Source organism: Marmota monax, unplaced genomic scaffold (genome assembly GCF_021218885.2).
Source record: "Marmota monax isolate L192 unplaced genomic scaffold, Marmota_monax_Labrador192_F-V1.1 WCK01_AAM20220418_F8-fsc00337, whole genome shotgun sequence".
Lineage (NCBI taxonomy): Eukaryota > Metazoa > Chordata > Mammalia > Rodentia > Sciuridae > Marmota > Marmota monax.
This window is the reverse complement of record NW_026691996.1, coordinates 142,629-155,951: the sequence shown is the minus strand read 5'-3', so window position 1 is coordinate 155,951 and position 13,323 is coordinate 142,629. Positions and strand designations below refer to the sequence as shown.

Genomic DNA, 13,323 nt, shown 5'->3' with positions numbered 1-13,323 from the left:
CATATGTGTTTTATATGGAATAGAATTTTCAGGTTATGTTTAATAATTTGAGGAACCATCAGATTGTTTTCCAAAGCAGTTACATCATTTATTCCCACCAGTGGTGTACCAGAATTCCAGTTTCTTCACATTCTTGCCAATACTTACCTGTCTCTTGGAATCTAGTTATTCTGGTGGATATAGAGTGATAGTTCTTTGTGGTATCTCTGATTTGCATTTCCCTAAAGCCTATGTCAGTCTTGTGCTTATTGAACATTTGTGTATCTTCCCCTGGAGAAATGTTTTTTTCAAATCCTTTGCCCCATTTTCTTTTTCTTTTCTTTTTTTTTTTTTTTGATACCAATGATTGAACCCAGGAGTGCTTAACCACTGAACCACAGCCCCCTTTTTATTTTATTTTTAAATTTTGAGACAGGGCCTTGCTAAGTTGCTAGGCTGGCTTTGAACTTGCATTCTTCCTGCCTTAGCTGAACTGCTGGGATTACAAGTATGTACCACCACACCCGGCCCTTTGCCCATTTTCAAATTGGATTGTCATATTATTTAAAGTTCTTTATATATTACCTCAAATATCTGGTATATGATTTGTAAATTGTCCTGTGGGTTATTTTTCACTTTCATGATGGTACCTTTTGAAGCAGTGAAGTTTTTAATTTTGATGAAGTCTAATCATCATGTTAGTAGATCATGCTTTTGGTACCATATCTCAGAATGCTTTCCTTAAACCCAATCATAAGGATTCTTTCCTTTGTTTTTGTCCTAAAGTTTTATGATTTTATGTTTTACATTTAAATCAGTGGCCTGTTTTAAGTTAACTTTGTATAAGGTATGAAGTTTAGGTGGAGGTGACTTTTTTTGTATGTGGCTGTTCATTTATTTCAAAATGATTTGTTGAAAAGACTATCCATTCCCCAGTGAATTCTCTTTGCACCTTTGTTCAAAAATCAGTTGTTATATATTTATGTGTTTTTGTATGCTCTTTTCCATTGAACTATGTGTAGATCCTTTAAAAATACCATACTGCCTGGATTATTATAGCTTTATATTGCAATTGGTTAGTATGATTCCTTCAACTTTATTCCTTTTCAGAATTGTTTTGGCTATTTTATTTCCTTATCTTTCTATATAAAGTTTAGAATCAGCCAGGCAATATCTATGAAAAAATCCTTGTAGCTTTTTTTTTTTGGCAGTACTGGGAATTAAATCCATGGAGCTCTTTCACTGAGGCACATCCCTAGCCCTTTTTATTTTGAGACAAGGTTTTGCTCAGTTGCTAGACTGACTTGGAACTTTTGATCCTCCAGCCTTAGTCTCCTGATTCCTGATGGGGTTTTGAATGGAATTGCCTGAGTCTTTCAATCCAAGAACATTAAGTATCTCTCCATTTAGCTCCTTTTTGATTTCAGTCTTCAGCATTTTGTGTTCTTTGTAGTTTATCTATTTTATTAGATTTATTCCTAAGTGTTCATTTTCAGGGAGGAGATACTGTAAATGTTTTTGAAATTTGGGTTTTCATTTGTATATTACTAGCATCTACAACAAATATATTAGAGTTTTGTTTGTTGACTTATAGTCTGTTACTTTACTACACTCAATGATTAGTTCTAGGAGTTTTTTGTTCTTATTGTTATTGATCCCTTCCTTGAGTTTTCTACATAAACCATAAATAGGAAGTTGTATTTTATCATGTTTAGTCTATATACCTTTTATTACTTTTTCCTGCCTGGTGCACCAGCTAGAACAATAAAGTGGAAGAAGTGATCTTATCTGTTCTTTAGGGTTTTGAAAGTAAAGCTTTTCATCATTAAGTAGGATATTAGCTGTACATTTATTTTGTTCTGTTTGTTACTGGGGATTAAACCAGCAGTGGGGTGGTGGGCAGAGTGAGGGGAGCGGTACTCTACCACTGAGCTACCTTTCCAATTCTATCTATACATTTACAGCTTTATATTATTATTATTTTTTAATTTTAAGACAGTGCCTCACTAAGTTGCTGAGGCTAGCTTCTAACTTCAATCTTCCTCACCCTCCTGGGTTGCTGGGATTATAGACAGGAGCCACTGTGTCCAATTAGCTGTAGTTTTTTCATACATAATTTCATCAGATTGAGGAGGTTCCCATCTATTGATTTCTAGTTAGCTGAGCTTATTATCAGAGTATGTTGAATTTTCTCAAATGATTTTGCTTTGATCAAATGTTTTTATCCTGTTTAGAACGTTAATATGGTGGCTTTATATTGATTTTCAAATTTTGAAATTGCTTATCTCCGCACCCCCCACCCAAGACTTGGTCATGGATATATTGTTCAGTTGATCCATCTAGATTTAATTTTCTGAAAGAGACACTGTAGAATCTTAATCCTTTATGAATTTGCCAGAAAGATTTTAAATAAGCATTTATTTTTAAAAAATAATTATATAATTTATTTAAGCTATCCAGTTCATTTTGGTTGTTTTAGTACTTCTTGTCTTTCAAGGAATTGGTTTAAGCCTGGCACAGTGGTACGTACCTGTAGTCCCAACATCTCCAGATGCTGAGGCAAGAGAATTGCAAATTCAAGGTCAACCTCTGCAACTTAAATAAACAAAAGGGGCTGGGGCTATAGCTCAGTGGTAGAGCATCCCTGGCTTCAATACCTAGTACAAAACAAAAAAATAAAGAATTGGTTCATTTTACTGTGATTGTATTTGTTCATATTTCTTTGTGTTCTTTTAATGTCTTTAAGGTTTGTAGTGTTATATTGGCTTCATTCCTAATATCCATAATTCTTTTGTCAATCTTGCTTGTTTATCAGTTTTATTCTTCTTTTCATTTTTAGTACTGGGGATTCAACCAATATGAACTATAGCCTTTTTTATTTTTTGAGACAAGTTCTCATTAAGTTACTGAGGCTGGCCTGGAAATTATAATCCTTCAGTCTCCCAAATTGCTGGGATCATAGGCAAGTGCAAGTGCCACTGCCCCAGCGTTTTTACTCTTTTCAAATAACTGATTTTTAATTTTGTTAATTTTTTTCTGGTGTTGGTGTTGAATTTCATCAATTCCTTTCTGTTTTTTTTTCTTCCTTTTGCTTGTTTTGGGTTTTATTTTTTACTTAAAGTTAAAACTAATTGATTTAGACCCTTTTTCCTATTCAATAAAAGCAGTTGATGCTGTAATTTGCTGAGTATTGGTTTAGTTGCACTCCACAGTGTTATTTTCATTTACACTGTTTAAATTATATTCAGATTCCCTTTTAAGGCTTCCTTTTAGAGCCATGAATCATTAATCTTTAATTTCCAAGCACTTGCAGATTTCCCTATTGATTTCTATTTTATGTTCAGAAAACATTTTATTTAAGATCTTTTAAATTTGTTAAGATTCTTTTTAAGATCCATGAAAGGGTCTTCCTTGGTGTGACTATTTACATGTGCTTGAAAATGATGCTTAGGAAGTATTTTTAAGATGGTTTAAGTCAGATTTGGTTGGTGGTTTTATTCAGTTCTACATTTTTGCTAATTTTCCAATAATTCTATATATTACTGACAGGAATGTTTTAATTCCCTAACTGTGATTTGACCATTTCACTTTTCAGTGTTGTCAGTTTGATTGATGTATTTTTAAGTTGTGATACTCTGTGTCTACAAATTTAGGATTTTCATTTTAGTCAGTCAATTGCTTTATCATTGTATGTCCTTTATCCTTAGTAATTTTGGTTGCTCCTCAGTATACTTTGTTGAATTGACATAAAAATTGTTTTATCTTCTAGTTCAATTTATTTTGGATACTGTTTTGGCTTATGTAAAATTGTGTCACAATTTGGCAATGTATAAGCAATGACATCTTAACAAAAATTAATTACTGTAAAATTCTCTATTATTATTGTCATGATCATAACAACACTGAAGTTAATGTGGCTAGAATTAGTTTTGTTTAGAAATTACAGTTTCACATGAGTCCAGTGAATCCTCTATTTACAATTAATCTATATTACAAGGTAATGTAAGAGGTAAGAGTATGGTAAGAACATGGCCTCTGGAGTCAGAACTGCCTGGATTTGAATTCCCCCTCCAAGTACCAAGTAAGTGACCAGAGGCAAATCATTTAGCTTCTCTGTGCTTCTACTTCATTTGTAAATTTGGATGGCCTCACTCACTTTAGAGAATTACACATGATGATTCATATAAAACATCTAGTAATAGTACCTGACAGCAAAAGCTGCCATTGCCAGCTTTAAAATATTAGTTAAGGGTTGGGAATGTAGCTCAGTGGTAGAACACTTGCCTAGCATGCACAAAGCCCTGGGTTCAATCCCCAGCACTACAAAATAAAAGAATAAATAAAAATGACTTTATAAAAAAAAGTTAGCACAGAAATAGCTCTAAGGATAGTAGTGTGTAGTATATCTCAATTTAAACAGCATGTTTCGTAATTAGAAAAACAATCAGGTAACTTTTAAAAAAATAACACTATTAAAGGTTTTTTAAATGTCTAATAGGAGTCAAGTGCAAAAGAGTTTTTTTCTTTGATCAGTAATTCCTGGCAATGTCCACATTATAAGATATCTTATTAGTTGTAGTTAAATATTAATAATTTGAGATCATATATTGTTTCTATTGAACAATAATCACCAACTGATCCAACCAGGATTAACATAATTAGTCACTTTGCTGCTGGAATGCTAGTTAATTAGGTTGAGAGGTTGGGGGAATCACAGTCTTCGGGACAGGAGTCCCATGTTGCCTGCAAAGCAATAAACCTTTTTCTTTTTTCTCAAAACAAAAAAGCTTCAGGTGGGTGGAATCTACATCCATAGCAGTGATGAATCTAAACAACAAAAGTGATTAATATTGCACAAACATCTTTTTAATGCATATTAAACATTAACTTGTTGTATCAAAATATTACAAAGTGTCAATTAGGTAATGGCTGTACATTAAAAGAGATTATAATTTCTGCTTCCATGTATCTTTAGTAAACAATTTCAATATACTAAATAGAGACAGATCTTTATCATTTTTATTATTTCATTACTATGCTAAAATAATCAGAAAAGGAACAAAACCACCCAGCAAAGGATTGCATTTCAATAATTTTATTGAAAGGTATATTCCTTAGTACCAAACATAATGGTAGTTTGTTAGGTTACATCTGCCAACTCAAAATTAACACTGATGTTTTCAAAATATTGAAATATCAATCTTTTGGGAAAACTGAAAAGTTATCCTTGACACACCTTACAAAAGTTAAGGATAAAATAAACTGTGGTTCTTTGGTTTATTTTTCAGTGCTTATATATCCATAACATTGTCAAAATTGGTTACAGCCTTTCTGGATAGACTCGGGCTACACACTACACTGAATCATTGCTTACAACACTTTAACATGGTATGTCTCCTTATATTCACACGCTGATCTGGAGAATAGTGAACACTACCTCAGAGATCTCATAATTAGAAGTTGCCTACGTAAGACACAATAGGGGCATTTGTGAAAGTATATTCTCTTCCTTTTAACCCATTATATCCCACCCTATATACAGGACACCTATAAAAATGAAGGAGTTTTATAGGGCTCCTATAAAATTCTATAGGTTTTTATAGGTGCCCTGTATATAGAATGATGGGACATAATGGGTTAAACAAAATTTTACATTAGAAGCAATGGCAGTTGTCTGTAGTAAAAACTTTGGGGAGTGCTTTATCTGGCCTAAATTTAACAGGGTAAAGCAAGTTTTCAAAGTATTAATTTATTTTGAGTTACTAATATAATAGAAACGTTTTCTTAATGAGGCAGTAAATTCTATGTAAAAGTTTTTTTTTATCATGAATACAAACATCATGTGTTTCTAGAAGAAATATTAAAGATAATGATTATGCCAAATTTACTAGGTCTATAGTTTTTGCTTTATATAAAATGCCCTCAAATTGAAATGTAATTCTCATATAGCATTGAACCCTCATCTCTGAATTATCTATTACTTGAATTATAGGTGCCAAGAAATCATTTACATTGCCTAGACTATTAACCCTTATCTTGCCTTAAAGTGCTTTTGTGAAATGTTCATTTTTGATGTAAATCTGATAATTTAACACTTAACTTAAGTAGGTTACCATTTCAGTACCACCTAAATACAACATATTGATCAATGTAGGAAATGAAGATTCACAGTTTACCTTCCCATGCTTATAATCACTGTTTCACATTTATGCCTTTAGCTTCATTTGAATGCTTCACAGGTGAATTAAATCTAAACATTATTTTACTACATCATACTATTAGACAGTTTTTTTAAGTCCGAGAACATTCTGCTAGGCTTTATAGCTTAAATTCATTATACCATTATGGAATCCACATCTCAGGGTTCTGGAGAAAAGGCCTCAAGAGAAGAGGTTTTTTATTGCTACAGAAATAGACCTTAAGTAAACAACAACCAAAACAAAACAAAACAAAATCCCAACTTAGCAGAAGTCTGCCTAATTATTACTACAAGTTAACTGTTCATTATTCTCAGATTCATAATCATATGTGGATGTTAACTATTAACATTTCGTTTTAAGAGCAAAAAGATAAATCATTACTGTGAGTTAAGAAATTTAGATGACAAGAATATATAACATATGCAATGGCCAAGTTTACTTTTTTTATCATCTAATTACTTCCTAGTAGTTCAACTGCTATAACAATGATACACTGGCAATTTCCTAGTGCAGAGATCATCTCCTTATATTACTCTTTCTTTAAGTATGATTTTTTAAAAATATGGGCCAAATTGGTTTTTTGTTTGTTGTTTGTTTTGTTTTAATGGATATTTTTGGTCCTCTTATCCTACTTAGGCTTGTATAACTTTAAATGAGCTAAAGCTTAGGTTATGCATACTGCAAGATGACTGGGGTGAGGTCCTATTTCAGTGCTACTTTACAAATTTGGACTATCTATCATTGAGGATGTTTTCTAAGCTGATAATTTAAATGGTCATTAAGTGAAACAAACATATCAGAGGTTGGATAATTCCTTTCTCTAAGCGTGTTGCACCTTATGTGTAGTAAATGCCTTCAAATATTAGCTGACTAGATCAGTGTCATTTTTCCCTCTGCTATTCCAACTCCTTTTTGCTTATTTTGAAAATAATATTGCAATTTTTCAATTGTAGAAGAAAATTATGTCATTGGAAAAATTTCTCTATATGAAGAATAACAACCATATTTGCCAGTTAAGGAACCGTTTCAGGAATTGTTGGAAGGTGAGTTATTTTATAGTAACTATGCTTCAGTTGCCGTGCAGTACGTCCAGAAACAATCCATTTCAACTTCTGAACATTTGGTTTGGAACACTTGTTTGACGAATATTCCGTTAAACACTTGGATACAATCTCCTGCCAGAAGGTCAAATCTCTGCCATGTATCTGCACATAAAATTTTAAAAGTTATTAATGAATTAAAATAAAGTCTTGTATTTAACTACAGTAACAAATACAGCCTACTAACTTGTGTCTTTCCTGGTCAAAAAAGATTCAAGGCTAGCTACTTAAGTTTCAAATAAACATATGACCTTTCATTTTATTTCAGGAGATAGTACAAGTGGTCAAGTTTCTTTCACAGTTGTTAATAGGATTTAAGCTATGACCTTGACACACCTTGGAATGTTTCTGAAGACATTCTACTCCTTCTGTTAACTCTACACAGTTCTGTGCTTGAATTTCCAAAGCTATGATAGACAAAGCCAACACAGAAGGCTGAAAAGAAATAAATATAATGTAAATGTCAAATATAAAAACAGATCTACATAAATGTTTATTCTTTATAAAATATTTACCTTTGCTTTAGAAAATATGATCCTGCAATGACATGCCTTAAGTTGAGCTTCCAGTCTTTCAAAATTAAGGCTATTTCTCCTTTAAAAAGAAAATGGAAGTGATTTTATTATATCTAGTCAGGAACAATTTTTAAAAAAAATATTGAAATCTGTTTTTAAAAACAACACGCACATTTATCATAGGAAGTCATTTGAAGTAAAAGAAATTTCCCTTTTAATCAGAGACATTAAGTTCTTAACCTGAGTTTTAAATGATTTGAGCCAAAAATAAATAAAATGAACAGAATCTTGCCACAAATATCAAGATTTATTTTCATTTTAATCTATTTCTATACCTATTGAATGTTCTTTTCCTATAAATTTGAATTAGGTGCTGCACTGTTACAAATATTGATTTTATGCAATATATAGACAATATCATTCAAATTTCTAAAGTTCATTTGTTCAAAACAAAGGGCACATACCTTTCAAATGGCAAGTTCTCTTGAATGAGTGAGTAATAGAGTTGCAGAAATTGAAAGGCAGTAGTAGCTTTAACTTTCCAACACACCTTCTCCAGTACAATCTTTTCCATTCTCATCAGGTCTGAAACCGTGAATCTATATTGACTTATGCGGATCAAATCAGTTGCCAATGGGACATTCCTTTCTTCTTCTACTGATTTTACAGCCAAATAAAAGCAGCTCAGTCCAACACACCCAAGGTGCTTGGGCTGTACCTAAAAACAAAAACCAAGCCAATGCGTCTATCATATTTCAATTAATATAGAATAAAGGATAATATAGAACTCAGACTCATCATTATGAGTCATTATACCTAAAATGTAGCCTGTCAACACTACGTACCCCTCTTGGAACTATTTTTTGACCAATATAACTAGTTTTCAGTACAATGTGTGGCTTCAGCATAACAAAATTCTGACTTTTTTTTTTTAATCATTGTGAACTACAAGCAAACACTGTGTTCTAATTTGACTAAATTAACTGGTCAATGACTTAACACAAGTACTCAAACATGTTATAGCTTATACACAATTTTCCTTCCAGGATGTTATATTTTTTTTCCACACTGTTTTTGCAGTAATCAAAAATATTTTTAAAATACTACTATAACACATACCATTTACTTTGCCTATAAATTTCAATCTACAACAAATCCTTTTTATGTATTTGTCATTTTCTAAATGTCTACAGTGTGAAACTGTAAGGTTTTAATCAATATCTCTGTTCTCCTCTTAGAACATTTTTGAAAACAATTTTAATTTTTAAATTTTTCTCTTATAAGCCTTTAACAGTAAATGTACACTTCTTTTAAAGCATAATTAATTTTCTTATTATGACTTCTCCTATGATGATTATCTGTAGAAACATTCCCACATAAAACTATTATATTTGAAGGACAGCTCTATACTCTTCATTTTGTGAAACACAGATTCAAAGGTAGTGCCCACACATGGTGTCTAAAGAGTTGTTTAATAAGTTTTTGAACCATTCAGTTCAACAAATATCGGATTCTTTCTATACATGATGCATTGTGTTAGCTACTAAAGACTAAAATGTGAGTTTCATTCTAATTTTGACATTATCCAGTGATCTTGTGGGTACAGGGAAGGCAGTTGAACTTTTAACAGTTAAGCTTTTAAGCTTGAAAGCTACACGGATGTCTTACAGAGAAATAACTATATACCCATACTCCTGGAAAATGATACTTCTTGAAACTGAAATAGTTAAAACAATTAGAATTTGTTATGATTAGTAGAGAAATATATCCTCATTCTTAATCATAATCTAGCATTCTGCCTTTAACAAACTTCGTTAAATTTAAAAAACAACTGTGCATACAGTAGCACTATTCACACTAGCCAAGCTATGGAGCCAACCTAGGTTAAATGAATGAAACTGGAGACTATCTTGCTATGTGAAATAAGCCAGTCCTCAAAAGTCAAAGGCAGAATGTTTTCTCTGATATGTGGAAGCTAATCAAAAAAATAGGGGGGGTGGGGTGTTGGGGGCAGATTTTTTAAAAAAAAAGAATAGAAGAAAGATCATTGGAGTACACAAAGGGAAATAAGGGAAGGGAGGAGGGTGGGACAAGGAAAGATAGTGGAATGAATCTGACCTAACTTTCCTATGTACATGTATGAATACACTACAGTGAATCTCACCATCATGTACATTCACAACACACTAATTAAAAAAACAAACAAACAAACAAAAAAACTAAATAGCAGAAAGACCAGTAGAGAATAGGGAACAGATGGGGAGAAGAGGAGGTGAAGGGGAAATACTGGGGACTGAATGAGAACAAATTATAGTCCATGCTTTTATAATTATGTAAAAATGAATCCTACTGTCAAAAAAAAAAAAAAAAAAAAAACTGTAAATACATGGAAATATTCAACCTGTCAAGTTTTTAAAAACATCCAATTTTCCATCTGGAAGACTCTGCAATTATTTGATATTGGGCTATTTTCCATCTCAGAATATAACTAATAAATGATACATTATTCTTGATTATGATAAGGAAGCATCTAATACAATAGTGCACAAAATTCCTATAGTGTTTTGATTATTTGATGAATATACAAAAGTTTTTGAGTATGAGGCAGAAGCTAGCAATTACATCTCTAACACAATGAACAAAATTAAGAAATATTCAGGATAATATAGCTTAAACATACCTTCATTTTAGACAGAAATCTGTCCAGCAAATTCACAGCTAGAGAAAATGTCTCCGTGTCGAAGCCAAAGAACTGAGTTAGACTAAGAAGATCTTTTACTTCAAAGTCCCTTAGTTTTGCAGTCATTCTGAGGCCATTATCGTGTGCAGACTCAATTAGCCTCAAGCCACAGACCTTTGGCTGACATCTAGACTCCTGTTCCAACAGGGTATTCAGCTGGTGTAGCAGTTTCTGAGAGTCAGTTGTTGTCAGTACCTCTATCATCTATATATAGAACAAATCCCAGTTAGGAGTAAGAGTAGCTCTTTCTGCTTTCCTTGGCTATCTTTGCATTGTGCAAAGAGGTGTTCTATAGTACATATCTTCCCTCTCTCAATGGAGCTAGGGAATCTAAATCATTGCAAAGCGCTGTTACATTCCCCCTGCCCCCTTCTACAAATTGGTCACATTGTAAATTCTGAGTTTCTAGAACACAAGAACTATACATTTTTTAAAAATGTAAGTCTTCAAGAAATATTGTGCAAGTTGCTTACTGACAATGGATAACAAACGAACAGACACTGTAAGGCAGGATACCAAAACTTTGGGATTGAACAGTAGCATGTATTGTGCCTCATATTAACAATGTGAACCATTCATGTTGGTTAATTTTCCTTAACTTTTATGTAAAGTGGGAAAAAGGTTATTACCTGCACAAGTCTACCTGTGCAGATTAAAATGAAATCGTTTAGAGCTTAGCGCATAGGTAGATGCTTAATAATCATTGAACAATAATGAGCTCATTTCCACATCTAAGATGAAGGTAACAATATCTGATTGTAACGATTACACAAGATGATTAAAGAGTGTAGCACAGTGCTACGTAATGGTTGATTTTTATCAGTATTATGGGGGGGAGAGGGTGCTATGCGGGGCACGTAGTAGGCTGGCGGGGCGGGGTGCGGTAACCTAGTCTGCGAGATGAACCTGGGAATTACTGTAACTGTGCATAATACAACTAAGACCCCGCAACAGTTAAGTCTAGATACGCGGAAGGTAACTAGAGCCTCACATCAATTTAACGACGGGAAGGCAGGACACCTTAGGGTTGAACCACTAACTTCAGGGGTCCAACCTTTAGGCTCCTGGAGTGGTCGTTGGGACTGACACCTCAGGAGCACTGAGCCAGCTCCGCCCCTCCAGGCTCAGACTAGCCTGGGCTTGTGCACACACTCTCAGGACAAGGGCGCGGGCCAGACTTAGCCCTCTGCGCGTGCCTCCACCTTGCTCTCCACCCGCCCGAGAGTCACCCGAAACCCCACTCAGCTCACCTTGACAGAGACTGCGGCTCCTCAGCAGTAACCACCCTCCCCGGGCCTAACTCCCACTTCGCCCCAGGATATCAAATCCGAGAGATCGCGAAGGGGAGGGGATTCCAGAGACAGACTGGAAAGGCCCGGGGAGGGGGAGCTGCGGGTGGTGGTTTCAGCAGCGCAGCCGAGACGCCTCTGCACTCCCCAGGGTCAGCTCCGAGCCGAAGGGGCCACGCCTGGCCTCCGGAGTGATATATTGGAGGGCGGGCCTTTCCCGCGGGGGGAAGCATTTTTGCCGCTGATTGGTGTGGTTCTTTTGATGGATGGCCTCCGTGGTCCAAAGAGGGCTGGTCCATAGAGGCAAAAAAGCTTGGCCAATCAGCGCACACTTCCTATTATAAAGACTCGAATTCTCCGCCCTGCTGAGGCCACGCCCCTACCCCTAAGCGTCTCTCATTGGAGAATTTTCTAAAGGGTCTTCACGCCGGAGGGGGCCGAACTAAATACAACGTGCCAGCGCTTGTCACGGCCGGTCGTTCTGCCGCCAGCCAAACTGTCAGACTATCATTCCAGAATGTACGGGGAATTTTCTCTGCAGTATTGTAATTGCAAAGTGGTTCTGCCTCCTCTTTCTAAAAATACAATGACAAGTTAAAAAAAAAAAAAAAAGTCAAGCTTTGATTTTTCATTACACATGGAGAGGTGGTAGATTGTCTGTGTGCGGTTTATTTAAATTCCAGCAGGTTCTCTTTGTGAACTTTGGAGATCGACTATCTTCGTCGCGTTTTGCTTTTTGTATAATTTGTCAAATAGTGTGATGGCGTTGGACTGTGTAATTTCTTGATCCTCTACTAATTTTTTTGAACATGCTTTTAAAACAAATTTAAATAGTAATGTAAACAGTTAAGTTGATTTAAAACGAAAACTGTGTGGTGGACCATTAAGAGCAATACAGGAAAATCTTCAATGTAGTGAGTGTGAATTTCAATCTCCTATCTGGGTGTAGAGTAATATTACTCTTCTTATTTAATATAATGAACTTAATCTGTATTGGCCTTTTACTTGCCAGGTTAGTGGGAAAATAATTAGTTGGAACTCTTTCTGGATTCCTTCCCTCTCTCCTGGATTATCACAAGTAATAAGGGTCTACTAGTTAACAAAGTCTGAGGAAGAGGGCATAAGAGATCAGTCCTCAGCGCTTACAGACTGCAGCTAGAGATCTTTGTCCTCATGGTCAATTCCTGTTCCATGGTTCTCTGGACATTGAAAGAGTGAAAATCTGAAAGATTTTGCTGGTACCTCTGCTGTTTGCCCTGCCATGTACTTTCCTGAGCCAGAGCCGCAAGACCAAGCCCTGGAATAATTGGGGACAGTGATGTGAAGGGGAAGGGGGAGGAAGGCTAAGGGAGAAAAAGTTAATGCCTCAAGATAATACCTCAGTCAAATATTCAGGTCAGTTTTAGAAGCTGTGGCACAAATGGGGAAGGGGCTTTTGTCGCCCTTGAAAGTAGACAATGAAAATAAATTGGCACTTTATTGATTTTTTTGTGATGCTGG

General features: G+C 34.8%; 1 protein-coding gene across 1 annotated transcript; it reads right to left on the bottom strand.

Annotated features, from left to right (window-relative positions):
- Positions 1 to 5,058: 5,058 nt before the first annotated feature.
- Ccng1 (cyclin G1) lies at positions 5,059 to 12,006 on the bottom strand. Its single transcript, XM_046451175.2, has 6 exons — positions 11,785 to 12,006; positions 10,475 to 10,738; positions 8,259 to 8,512; positions 7,795 to 7,873; positions 7,616 to 7,714; positions 5,059 to 7,384 (listed from the first exon to the last, which is right to left on the bottom strand). The coding sequence occupies exons 2-6, from the start codon at positions 10,736 to 10,738 to the stop codon at positions 7,193 to 7,195; spliced, it is 888 nt and encodes a 295-aa protein (XP_046307131.1). The 5' UTR covers positions 11,785 to 12,006; the 3' UTR covers positions 5,059 to 7,192.
- Positions 12,007 to 13,323: the final 1,317 nt, after the last annotated feature.

What these genes read in the sequence shown, in the direction of transcription:
- Ccng1 (XM_046451175.2), bottom strand. Translation starts at nt 10,738, where the DNA reads ATGATAGAGGTACTGACAACAACTGACTCTCAGAAACTGCTACACCAG. An exon ending in TCATATTTTCTAAAGCAAAG is followed by an intron (nt 7,715 to 7,794) that starts GTAAATATTTTA and finishes ATTTCTTTTCAG; the next exon opens with CCTTCTGTGTTGGCTTTGTC. An exon ending in GTCTTCAGAAACATTCCAAG is followed by an intron (nt 7,385 to 7,615) that starts GTGTGTCAAGGT and finishes TTTTATGTGCAG; the next exon opens with ATACATGGCAGAGATTTGAC.